Raw genomic sequence first — 13,654 nt, 5'->3', positions numbered from 1 at the left:
TAAAAACACTCTCCCATTTTCCAATGTGCATTATTCCCCATTACCTGAAGCATGGTTTTTTTTAATTCCTTCAAATTCTAACAGGATTAATTAAATGCTCTCCAGTAGAACTCCTGTGGTGAACTGAGTTGTTCAGTATAATATACATATTTTGCTAAGTGTGATATTAGCAGATAGGTCTAAGAGCTAATGCTTTGTTGTTGTTGTACAATACAGATGTTACTCAGAGATTTGTACTAGTATTTACTGCATATAAGTCTTTGCTGTCTTTTTTCTCTTTTTGACCAATCAACCCTGCAAAAACATTGCAAAATCTTTGGAACAGTTCCATTCATCAGGTTGAACCATATTAATTACCATGATATATCAAATGCAAGCTATTTTGATCCAGCAGAAAGTATCCAGATACCCTACTGAGTATCACAAGATTTCAATTCTTCTCTTTGCCAGTATTCTTTAAAATACTTTAAAATGTTATTCTTTAAAATAACATTTCAGTCCAAAATTGATTCTACAAACATGCTACTACAGGGTTCCATATTTATTCTGTAATAATGGTTCTCAGATCAAGTTTACTTTAAAAGAATTTGTGCTTTCTAACTGCTGGACTTCAACTGCACAACTCTGAAAATCAAGATACGCTATTTCTCCTCCTGTCATCATGCAGCTGCATCAACAAAAATGTTGCAGGCCTTCTAGTTCCAGAAACAACAAGTATACCCATCCTAGTCCATTTTAATCTTCCTCTACTTATTTAATGCCAGTGAAGGGACTGTATTAATCCTCTGCCCTCCTTTGTAGGAAGTGATAACTGTTGTTTAACAAAAATGCATAAAAAAGACAAACCTAACACTTCCAAAGTATCACTCAGCTTCCCTGATACGTTACTATTTGGAGTAATGTTTTCCATGGTTGAACAGCACTGTAACTTAGGAGTGGCCCAATAAAGAAAACAAGTTTACCAAATGGTAAAATTTTCAACCACAGTTCTGTTCTGTTATCTGAATTGATGAAAACCTATCATGTATTCTAGTATGTGATCAATGTGGGGACCCTATAGAAATTTTCCATATTTACCATTTGTAAGTGGGTTGCACAGATCAGGAGTTCCCAAACTTTTTTGGTCATGGAACATTTCTGAAGACTTTTTTTTCCCGCAGAACCCTAACCCTATCCCAGATTTTCACTAAGCATTGTGAACCCACAATGTTCTTCCTTCTTTCATCAGTTCCTATTGCCTGAGTGTTTTGCATAACATAGTAGGTTTGGAAATAAAGAGAAAACATTTTAAATATAACAAATGTATAAAACAATTATATGGTAATATCCCAAATGAACTCTTTCAATTATTTCCAACACTATGTGATAGACACCCAAGAACCAAATTATGTGATGCATTTCCTTGTTTGCTACTTGGATACCAACTGACAATCAAATAGTTTGCTTTGTGTGGTTTCATTAAAAAATCCATTTTAAATTTGAGTTTTGAGATTTTTTGCTGAACCCCTATGAGGCTATTGCAGAACCCTAGAATTCCATGGAACCCAGTTTGGGAACCGTCGGTCTAGATTAGTGAGTCATGGCATGTGACACTGAATGGGGACAGTATTTCCACATGTTATAGAGCTTCATAGCTTTTTGTCCTTTTCCCCAACCCCAGAGTTTAAGTTTAAAGCTTCAGGTTTTATTCCAAGTAATAATTTGTGCCAAAATTAAAAGCATTTGCGCCAAACTACCCCCCTCCCATTCCCTCAATTGTAATGCCCCCAGTGAGGGGATATTTACTTATCACCAGAAGCCAGGTGAGTAACTATTTGCAGAAGCCCGTTCTAAACCATGCAAAGAACTTTTGGGGAAGGAAAAAAGGATCAGAGATATATTTTCAAGTAATAGTTTGTCAGAATATCTCATGTGTTTCAAAGACTTTAGAGACCCAATGTGCAGGATGAAGCAGGGGTGGGATGATGTTTGGCTGTTGTGCAAGCAGAGCCTTGATGTTATAGCAGCTGAAGCAGCAAAACAGAAGTGAGCTCAAAGTTATTTACATGTATAAACAATATGTATTAAAGATGCAAAACAGATTGCCAAAAAGGCAGAGACCAATATGCCAAAGTTCAACTACTCCAGCACACCAGCTAATTATTAAGCAAACATTTTTCTCCAAATTCAATCATAAGCTTTTCCTATAGTTAGCAATATTGTATAAACATGCCCATTCTCTCTCTTCCTCCATCCCTACTGACCAAACACTTCCACTCCACCAGTTCAGATCTTGTTTGTTTTTAAAGATGGACATGTCAAATTAAGCCCACCACAATTTCCTGTTTTTACATATATGCTTAAAAAAAACCCATTTTTGATCAAATACTAAAACCTCAGAAGATAACATTTTAAAGAAGCAAAAGTGGCTCCTCTGTCATATTTCATAACAAAATTCTTGGGTCCATTGGAAAAAAAATACTTGAATGCTAGATAAAAGCTGAAGAAAAATGATGAAAATTTCTGGCAGGGGGTGAGGTTGAACATGCAGTTTCATGATGGCACCTACATACATTATAAGCTGCTTGGAGGTAGGGAATTGTCTTTTCTATGTTTTGACCTTGCTTTTTTCTTTCCTTTTTTAACCTAAATGGAACCACAAACAATGAAGAACAATATAATGAAGCACATTGTTTCTACCTGATCTTAATATAAAACTCCATACAACTAACAAAGAAGAGGTAGAAAAATTAAAATGTTAAAATACTAACGAGTGAGGGTGTGGAAGGGGGAATGACCATCTGATTGTCTCTGGAAGACTGGATTTGGCCCCCTGGCCTGATGACTTGCACCCCTGCTGTAGGTCTGGTCACCACATTTGGAACACACCATGGAACATATATTTGGCATAATTCCAGTTGCCCCATGTCAAAACAGATGGAGATGAAAATAGTACAGAAAAGAACACAGTTTGTAAAAAGGGCATGCTAAACATTTTGTGGCCTTTTAAAAAATCATGAAGAGGAACATGGTATAAATTATAAATGATAGACAAGGTGGAAAAAGAACTGAGAATTTTTTCTTCCCCTCTCATATCACTAGAAATTGTTTGTTCACAGTAGATTCAGGTCAAACAACTTTTTGGCTGTTGGGAGGCTGTTGTCTTCAGAACCTTCTTGTGGCTAGTCAAGATACTTCAAGGCACAATTCATTCACAGGTCCCATCAATACTCAAACCTGGAGGCTTACAGACATTCTTATGCAGAGTGGGAGGAGTGGCAGAGGTAATCAGTGCCTCCCCATCCTCAACCTCTGCATGTAGTCTAGGCTGGACTGGCTTTTTTGCCTATCTAGATGGGGTGCCTCAGGAAGAAGTGATGGAGGGTGGAGTGGTTTCAGAAGCATGTATCCAAGCCTCTCCAGTATCCTCCCTGCCTCCTGCCTCACTCCCCTTTCCCCCTCTCCTTGAAGAACAGTCAGCATGAATACTCCTATGTCAGTGGGGTTCCTTACCCATTTCAGCTTTAATTCCAAGCTTTGAGCATATTCCTGATGCTGAACTCCATCCTGGAAATAGGTTCACTACTGTGGACAACTCAGAATCAAACTACGATGGACAAAGAGCCCCACTGACATAGGAGTCTTCAACTTCCCTTGGATTAATCAAACAACACTTTCAAGTAAATGTGTGTATGGTCACTCTATATATCCCACTGAACTCCATGGGACTTACTGTTGAACACTATCAGACTTTCTACATCCAGTCAGAGGTGGATGACAATCAGCCTAATACCGAGTCTTTGAGGCCATCTCGCTCAGACAGCTTTTAGAGCAGTTTGCAAGAAGGCCCTCCCTCTCCTGCTTCTCCATGCAAATTATAAGGCATTCTGTCTCTTGGAGGCAAAGCTCCAATTCCCAGCTTGCTCAGACCCCAGATCTGAGAATCCAAACTATCCTGTAGCCCCTCACACTAATCGTGCCTAAATGGTTCTTTTTTTCTGTTTCAGGTGTTTCCTGGAACTTTATAGCTTTACTGTACTGCAAGCACTTGCTACATGTTAAATTGTCTCTTCCATCCAAGATTTACACATTGCACCTTCTAGACTTCTTTTGTATTCTCTCATGGGCCACTTCTCTTGAGCTGAAGTATAAGGAATTTGGCATATTACCTGTTCCATTGGGTCACAGCCTTACCTAATGCTAAAAATACTGTTTAACCCTGTCATTCCACCAAGGTCACATATGCCCTAGCTCCTGACAGAGGAAAATAAGTGGCAATGCTGTCATTTTGGTATTTTGTATATTAGGTGAATTGTGAAACAAGTTTGAAGTGTAGACAAGCCATCTATTTCCCATTGTTAAATGCTATCTGCATTCTAGCTTGCACAAAAATATCCAACATTTCCTTGAGGAAGATGGTTTCCATTTATTTATTTAATGTTCAGCAGACACAGAAATCTGAACAGTAATAAAGTCCACTTGAGCTCAACTGACAGCCTGTGTGTGTTACCATACAGCAACTTTTTACACCATTCCTTGAATTCCTATTAAGACCTCTCCCACTTGCAGGAACAGTCATTTCTGCTTACATCTTCAACAAACCCTCTTTCTTCACACACTCTGACTTAACATAATGGAAAAAAAGATCCAGTTTCCACTACTGAATGTCTATATTCCTTCATCAGTTCCCTGCTCCCACATTTTGCATTCTTTCCCATAAAATGTGGCATTGACATGTTGCTAAACATCCCATGTATGCCAAGTTTGGACAGAAACACAAAACTGAATCTGACAAGTGAAAGTATTTCTCAGAATTCCTTATAACAGTCTGGGATATCAATTTAGGGTGTTCCCAGCCAAGGCTTTTATCCTGAATTGCCTTGTCTCATACATGAAATTTAACAGGGGGTTCAAACATCTTTGTCTTCAATTTGGAACACTTCTGTGTTTTCCAACTATTTGTCTTTCTTTCCTTTTTACATAGAAAAGAAGACAGAACTACTAAGCAATGCTTTTTGACTGGTAGACTTGTAGCACCCTTAATTTTTTTGAGCCACAGCTGCCTGTCATGTACCACAGTGTCATTCCCATTCCTAATAGTGAAGGAGGACGTTAGTTAACTTACAATCTTTATGAAGGTTTTTTCATTGTGAAATACAAATTAGTAATATCTTTTTGAAAGGCAGTATATAGCATCTTAGACGAAGAAATATTTTGGAAAAGCTAAAATATCCATGAACAACAAATAATTAACTTTTAATTTAAAAAGCTTTTCTATACCATCCTTCACTTCTACATTTATATAGAAATTAATGTACTAAACAATTACTGATAATTTAAAAACACAACATATAGAAGTAATAGTGCCTTGTATTTAATAGTTGTGACTGTTTTTGACAAACTTTAACCAATGATTTCTCATGTGTGCATGTCCTGAAATATCATGAAGTCTCTCAGTGATCATTTGTCTTCAGATAGTATTTTGAAACCAATTAATATTGTATCTGATTTTGTCTGTCTTGACTGAGGTCAAGGAAGCAGATTTACTGACTGTGTTTGGACATCATGGCATCCCATTGCATTAGTAGCTATAGTGGAGTGTCATTCACAGGGTGACTTGTTTTCCCCCCAACAAGCCACCCTGACAACTCATGGCTTGTTCTGGCTTTACCCAAAATAAGCCATAATGGGAAAATTATGCTGTACCATGATTAGTTGTTATGCTGCATGTATATGTGTAACTGTCAAAAACCCCATTTTAAAAGGAAGCTTGAGTTTTGATGGATGTCAAATATTCTCCCAATAGTTTTCTTACACATTTTTATCCTGTATGAAAAGTGGAAGAGGGCAACACTTTTGACAAGTATGTTCATGAGTTTTCTCTGTTCCTATTATTATCAAATCTTTCTTGATTCAAACCATATTTCAGGTCTTATGAGAGATGAAACTACATTTGCAGCACTTTACTGATCTTGTGTGCCCAATGCTATAACTCCAATTCTTCTCTGTATTTCCAGCTGCTGGAGGGAGACAGACCACCACTGTAGTCCAAATGACTATGTAAAAAACCTATATGTACAACAGGGAATACTATACAAATTATAATTCATTAACTGCTAACCTATTTAAAACCTCTCCTGGCTTCAAAAGAAACACAGTTACAGTACTGCAAATTCTATTGCTCAAGATTACAAAGAAGCACAACTCACAAAAAAAGAAGATAAAACTGCAAGAATGATGTTTGCTTTCTAACTTGGTCAGCAGTTATGGTACAGCAGTCATGTATCTTTCAGGAAATGTACTCCTGTGGTGCTCATCTTTTGGGAGAGTCTGGTATATAATACATGATTTATAGGTTATAGACTATATTTTTGCTGTTTCTCTTTTAAAAGTCATGTTCAGAATATTCTGAAGAGGCTCAAAGGGGAGGTAGGCAGGGTGAAAAGACATCCTTCAAAGTAAAAATGGGAATGAAGATGGGAAATGGGTATGTTTGTTACCTGGAACTTCCTTTCTGTTCTAATAGCCAGACATATGTGCACATTTGACTGCTGCTGAAGAGTCATCAGTCATCCTAGGGCTCTCGCTCTTCTCTCCAACTGTCTCTCTTGTCTTAAGAGATATATTTATGTATTTAGAATATTTCTCCCCTTTGTATTTTTAAAGGAACACCCAAGGATGCATTCAAGGAAGCTAAAAAGTCTTCCCTTTGAACTAAAAAAAGAGCATTAACCTAAGATTGCCACTATGTACAAATATGCAGGCACAGAGCAAATTCCTTTCATTGAGTCCATCATCAGCACAGCAAATTAAATACATTCATTCAAATCCAACTCTAATTGCATTGAAACTTTAAGCATGTTTGATAATCAGCACGTGAATGTGCATTCAAATGTATATCTGACCTAAAGTAATGCAGCATGGAGAGAGAGTGATATAAATTCCAGTGTGCACTGAAAATGAACTAATTCCTGAGCAAGTTATTGAAATGTATGTAGGTTCCTGTTTGTATATATCCATCTCCTGAACTGGATTGGGGAACTGGGCCATAACCCTGCTATCTATGCACAATACTGTAACTTATTTAAAGAAATATTAATTTACCCTAGAAAAATAATAAACAGAGCACAAGTCTAAAAAGCATTATGGGCAGATCAACCCAATTACATAATTGGTGTCTATTAAGTAAACTGGGCCTATAATTAAGCTGAGTGTAGGTGCTACACAAATTAAGAAATATTATTATCTTAGACTATATAAGACTTACCTTTTCAGCAAGCAACTCTCTAATTTTGCTTGCTTGGAGGCGAAACTTCATCAGTTGAGATTCTAGAGCTATGCATCTTTCTTTCCAGTTTATTCCCTCTTCTAGCTCTAAGAACTCTGCCATATTTATGCTGTGGAGGAAAAGGATTTAAAAAATAAATATTGCATTAATCATATCTGCTTTTAAAAATATGTATATCTAGGATGTTCCTGGACATTGTACAGTGCTATCTATTAAGCAATTTTATTCAAGGGGAAGTTTGTCTGAGTTGAATGGCACATGTGCTACAGTAAGCATGTTCAAGATTACATTATTTAGCACTTTTAACACATTTAGGGAGGAATTCTATCCAGATGATTGTCAGCCTCAAAACTCAGGAAGCTAACCATTATCCAATGCAGAATGTGAAGAACAGCAAAGGTGACCTTTGCTTTCCTACTTTGCATTTTTCCTAGATGACTGTTTCTGGCTGTACAGCTGGAGCGATTTAGAGAGGAAGAGACAGAGAAGACACATGATACATCATACCCTGACCTCTACAGTCTCCTCCCTTCCCACTGATATCTCCTCTTTACCCTATCTCTCAGTTTCCAGCTTCAGAGAGGCAGCCAGTGTGGTTCTTCCAGAACCATCTTGGAACAGAGGGATAGTGGGTAGAATGCATATTCCCACCTCGGAGATCAGAGCTCTGTCTCCAGCCTCAGAAACCAAGGCATCCTATGTCTTTCCCAGATACTATCTAGGGAGGAGGAGCCATAGGATCACTCCCTTAGTAAAGACATTTTTTATGTCTGTGTATCATGCGCACACAGCATAAAGTGTTCCAACATGTAGCCCCACATTATTATGTACAAAAGTAAGCTGTTGTCATACACAATGACAGCTAAAATTCTTAAACTAAATATTTAACTTTTGTTTGCTAATCATATCTTTACAGATCTTTTGTTAGCCAAAGCAGCAAAAGTTAACAATACTTTATGCTGCTTCCCAAGGTATGAAATGTTTCCAACAAAATCCAACATGTTATTTTGTAAAATGATAATTTGATAATAGCTAGATTATAAACGGTTATATTTATTATTATTGCATCTTCCTAAGTCTAACTTCAGTTTAAAAGACCAGATTTATCATGAATCCTATCTTGACAAAATCTTGACAAAAAACTCCTGGTTAAAAGATTTTTTAATTATTTACTATATTGTTTATATGCTTAACATTTTGTGTTTTTTAAAAAATGGACACAACATAAGGTACTTTATAGCATCAATAAAACTGGTTGAGTGAATCATAAGAGATTTGTAAATACGAAGACAGGTACCAAAAACAGAGACATACGGTTGTATTCTAAACATTTACCAGGGTAAGTCCAACTGAGGTCAATGGGTCTTTCTTCCAAATTGGTATTTAAAGGACTGTGCATTAAAGCTATTATTCAGTGTTACACTTTTTGGTCACATGGATGAAAATAAATCAAACGTTCATTAGTGAATCATGTCTAATATAAAGTTTAGAACTTAAGCTCTACTTCCCAGGGTTTCACATAGCTTTGACAACTACTCTGTCTAACCATGTCTAATAAAAATTAGGCCACCATCCGATAGCCTCTCCACATTTTCTGGTGGTGTGGGGTGGAGTTAGGACAGCTTAGCGTCCCAGCTCAGCACTCAGAAAAACACTCCAAAAAAGTTGGGGCTAGGAGACCAAAGAGTCCTTTCTCTGACCTTGAAACTGGGCTCCAAAGACAAAGATCCTCTTTGAAGCTAGGAGGAAGATAGGAGCAACAAGACACCACTCTCCTCTGGAGAATCCTGGCCGTGCCTATCCTCCTCATAAGGAAACAGAATATGGTTAGATGGGTGAAATAGCCATCTAAATGTTCTGGAGAGTGAACGGACAGCGATGACAATCCTGACTCCTATATTCCTGCCTTCCAATGAATGCCCACAGTGGTCCAAGTGTTGAGGGTTAAGGACAGCCACATCAATTGGCACCCATAAGGAGGATTTAGTACATCCGTCCCTATTTTACTCTCTCCTTTCAATTTGTTAGACTATTTTATTTATATTGTTAAAAATTAATAAAAGCAACTTAAGGATGATTACCCCAAAACACAGCAATTGCTTCATAACAAATAGGGTCACCAGTGTTTTTGGTTTAAGGGCTTCTAAGTGTAGGTCAAAATTGAAGTTTGTGGAAACAGTTTTTCTGTGGACATAATGGTAAATATGTCAGAATTATGCAGGGTCGATTTTTCAGTGTTCCAGAAAATTCAAAATGGATTGAGATATAAATTCTGATTTCACTCACAGGATGCTTGACACTGACCTCCATTATTGTGAGGGGGTTTTGTTAGTTAGAATTCCAGCAAATTATTTGTTTTGCATTTTCCAGAAAGCAAAGAACTATGGAAATATTTGCTGGCACAATGTATGCTGTTTACAATTGCACAGTAAATGATCTTTCTTATGAGTCAATGACTTCCCGTCTCTTGTTCGATTCCTCAAGGGAAAAATAAATGAGTTCATCCCTTTGGCTTGCCTAAGTGTTCTGATTCAGCATTGTGAACCTACGCACATTTTCCCTCCTGTGCTGCTGCTACTTTTTTTTTTAAAGTAAAGACTTCTCTAAACAGCGCAATGATATGCATGTTTACTCAAAGTGGTATCTAAGTTTGCTTAGGATTGCAAGTCTGATGTGTTAAGATTTTAACAAACTGCAGTTTATAATTATGGCAGGAAGCCCTAATTCAGACAAGTATGATAATACTGGTTCAATACTATGTGCATATTTGTATACTATATATTAATGTACACATGAGAATCAAATGATCTTTTCCTGAATAGATTAGGATAGTGTTAACTGTCTTGTGCTTATTTCAATAAAAGGATTCCTTTTCATATTTTAGATTCAAACACATAATGCTATATAGTCAACTACTAGCCTGCATAACTAATGGATAAGGCATCTGTCAGAAAGATACAGAATGACAAGGGGAAGATGCGGACTTTTAAGATATATCCAGTTTGAAACAGGAATTAAGCCATCAGTAACTCCTAAAGTTTATACATAGAAGAGTGAAATTTTGTTCCTATTTAAATTTCAGGAAAAACACCCAATGACTTCAGTGAGGTCATGGGTTTTGCCCAAAATACTTTCCCAACAAAATGTAAACAAACATTAAATAGAAGAACTTTGTTACTTTTCATTATAGCAGTTCATTTTCCCCCAGTTTGTAACAGACATGCCCTTTTAAAATGAGGGCATGTAAAAGTTTGATTTAGAGCAAGCATGCTTCTTCAAAATCAAGTGCTAATTGTATTTTTAGTTTTCAGCAGAGAAAATAGGAAAGAAAGGTTTCAATCTTTTGACACCTGCAAGCCTGATGAGGACATAAGATAGAAAAATATAATTTGTCACTTCAGTAGCCAATTGTTTTGTGATATAACACAATGCTGCTAGCTCAGTGCAAGGATATCATGTATGTCCACACACTCCATCCAGACACTTTAGATGGCAAAGGCACTTTCTATTAGTTCCTTCTCTTTCTTGAGCTCTCTCTTTCATATACTGGATACATGCGGAAATGATCAATGCAAGAGAGCAAGGTTGTGGTTACTCCAGATCAAGCAGTTAAGCTTTTTGCTTATACAAAACTTTTTTGTTTATACAATACTACAGCCATCTATAGATACACTAGACATTGCCACTAGGACTGTCAGTGTTTCCAACCTGACATGGTCAGCTACTATCTTCTACCCATGATTTGAAAGTAGCAACATTTCCATCTGTGAGCACATCTAGTTGCTGGTATTGTAGCTTAGTATTGCATAAGTGCATGCATACAACCCTAACAGTGCAATCCTGTTCACCTCTACTCAGAAGACAATCCTACTCAGTTTCATTGGATTTATTTCCAGATAAGTATGCATAGGATCACAGCCTTAAAGATTCAATCCAGATGTTTTCCTGATGTGAAAAGTATGTCAGTTCATTCTTTGTACAGGGCTCCTTTAAGCGTCCATACAATTCAAGGATTTTCCCTTATCACAAGGCAAAAAAGACCATTGAGTATGTTCCCAGTTTCAGAAGAGTTTAGAATTCTGGGAGACTGGCCAGCCTGAGGAGCAGAAGAATCCTGGGAGTGGATAGGGGTTAACGTTATGGGCTTTCTATGTGCTCAATTCTCCTGCAAGTGAACTGTGCCAGATAAAGGCAAGGGATCTGGAGAAGTGAAGCCCTGAATTTGAGCCAGGACCCAGCCTTGGAACCTAAACCATGTAACAGGGCCCGACTGAGGCACTGTAGAATAATGAAATGAGCACGCACAGAGTGCCTTTGCCTCAGTACAACTAACCCTCACACTTTTGCATGAAGGAGCCAGCATTTCTACAGCAGGCTTCTTTCAAGGTAGAAAGAACATAAGCCCACACCCTTGTCCACCTGATGTGCACACAACCTATTTTAACGCACACATCCTGTTTTCCATCAAGGGGTCCATATAATGTCTAAACAAGCAGTGGGGGGGGGTGTACAGAAACCAACAGAGCCAGAGGACCTGAAAAACCCTTCTTTGAAAACCTAGATGCCTGAGCAAAAGAAGTAGCAGAGGACACCCTGCATGTTTAAAGGTGCTGTCCTTGTGGCTTTGCATATTCCATGATTAGGTCCTGGCGTGGAAAAACTGTCTGTGGCTCAAGCTGAAGAATGACATCGGTAGGGAGAAAGTAACGTTACAGCCCCTTCAGTCGACCCCCCCCCCTTCCACTTACCCCCTCGACAGACGGGAGAGATCTTTGATTAAGTCTCGGCATTTCTACGGATTTGTTCCCTGGCCCCCGCCCCAGTCCCCAGCCAGGCTGCTGGGCCAAGGAAAGCAAGACAAGGGGGAAAGCAGGAGGGAAGGAAAGAGGCACGAGGAGTGAGGGACGGCGCTAGCTTCCCCGGCTCCCAGCAGGCGGTGCCGCTGCTCCCGCCGTCTGAACTCCCGCGTCCCTCTCCCTTAAGACGGAAAACACACACAAAAGTGAGGGCAGCGCGAAAAAGGTTACGCCAGACCTGAGAGGGGCGACCCTCCCCGACGGGGCCCTGGTCTCCTCTCACCGGGCTCTCCAGTCCTCTCACGGAGTCAGCTGCCGCCTCCGCCTCGGTTCGCCAGGCTTCCGCGGCACCATCCCCGCAATCCGTGGGGCAGGAGGCGAGGGGCCTGGGCTGAGAGCGGCAGCCACGCCGGCCATTCAGCAGCCGCTTAGGCGGGACTTCGGGCGTCCTCCCCAGCCTCGTTGCAACGGGGATGGTTTCTTCGGGCCAAGGGCTCGCAGGGGTAGAGCTGAGAGCCTGGGAGGGCGGGAGAGAAACCCTTCGTTCGGAGGCTAGAAGCGCTCAGAGTTCCCTGAGAGGACACCCCCCGAGGGCCTCCCTTCAAGGGTTTTTGCAGCTAGCCTTACCTAAAGGCGCAACACGTGCATTCTCCCGAGCTTGTGCAGAATTAGGCCTGCCTACGATTCTGAATATAAACGGCTCTGGCTATCATTCAGCACAGTCCACCCCTCCACGTCCCATTGAGAAGTGCCATAGCGCAAAACGTCCTATGCATGAGGACCAGATGAATGTAGTGAAATGCTTAGGACGTGGTCCTATGCCTGTTTAGAGAGGGAAAAAAAGCACTGGCAACTGCAAGGCTTTTTTTCCAGGTGAAGATGCACAGGTTTGCATCCTTAAAATGAGTTAGTGTCCAGTCCTTTGTGTATCAGACAAAGCTGACTGCAGGCAGCTTGCTGGGGAATGCTGGGATTTACGGTCCTTTATCCTGAATAAACAGGTCTGAGCCCTTAATAATATTGTTAGAATGCAGTTCTAGGTATGGTTAGGAAGAAAGAAGGCCAATAACTCCTAGCATTCCTCACACCTCAGTCTTAGCACTTTTTTCTGTCTGAACATTTATAGGATTTCTCCCCTAGGCACCATTTAAAATAAGATCCCAAGAGGTAGGCAGAATAAAAGAATGAAACATGCAGCAATTGAAGAAACCAAACTACAGAGAACAGGAATATCACATCACTAAAACCCAGTCCAATTATAAAGCAGCCATTAAATCCAGCTTCAAGTGATGAGGTAGAATGTCACCTAAGCAAATGATCAGTCTGCTTAATTGTGGAAATAGATCAAAGTATTTTAAGTAAGGGTGCCACTGCTAGAGAAGCATTCTCCAGTTGCTGCCTGCCTAACCTCAAATGACCTCAGGACCCACATGAAGGGCTCACAGATTGGTATAAAGATAGTTGTTGTTCTTGTTGTTAGTTGTGAAGTCGTGTTCTACCCATTGCAACCCCATGGACAATATTCCTCCAGGCCTTCTTGTCCTCCACCATCCCCCAGAGTCCACTTAGGCTCACACCGACTGCTTCAGTG

The 13,654-nt window shown here is 39.5% G+C and overlaps 1 protein-coding gene across 6 annotated transcripts in view; it reads right to left on the bottom strand.

The window, feature by feature from the left end:
• Positions 1-12,427, bottom strand: part of PLEKHH2 (pleckstrin homology, MyTH4 and FERM domain containing H2) — a 74,468-nt gene extending 62,041 nt beyond the window's left edge. For 4 of the 6 annotated variants that reach the window (XR_006414618.1, XM_044429369.1, XM_044429373.1 and 1 more), the window contains exons 1-2: positions 9,349-9,453; positions 7,247-7,376 (exon numbers count right to left, since the gene is read on the bottom strand). Coding sequence is in view for 5 of the 6 variants with exons in the window: in XM_044429369.1 (XP_044285304.1) it covers positions 7,247-7,369 (123 nt within the window). In the remaining variant the exon portion in view is untranslated. Of the gene's footprint in view, positions 1-7,246; positions 7,377-9,348; positions 9,454-12,301 lie in introns of those variants that run through there. The other 2 variants (XM_044429370.1, XM_044429372.1) reach the window with 2 other exon arrangements.
• Positions 12,428-13,654: the final 1,227 nt, after the last annotated feature.

Source organism: Varanus komodoensis, unplaced genomic scaffold (genome assembly GCF_004798865.1).
Source record: "Varanus komodoensis strain SLA01 unplaced genomic scaffold, ASM479886v1 scaffold2, whole genome shotgun sequence".
Taxonomy (NCBI): domain Eukaryota; kingdom Metazoa; phylum Chordata; class Lepidosauria; order Squamata; family Varanidae; genus Varanus; species Varanus komodoensis.
Note: the sequence above shows the minus strand (reverse complement) of the source record. Positions and strands in the feature narration are given on the sequence as shown.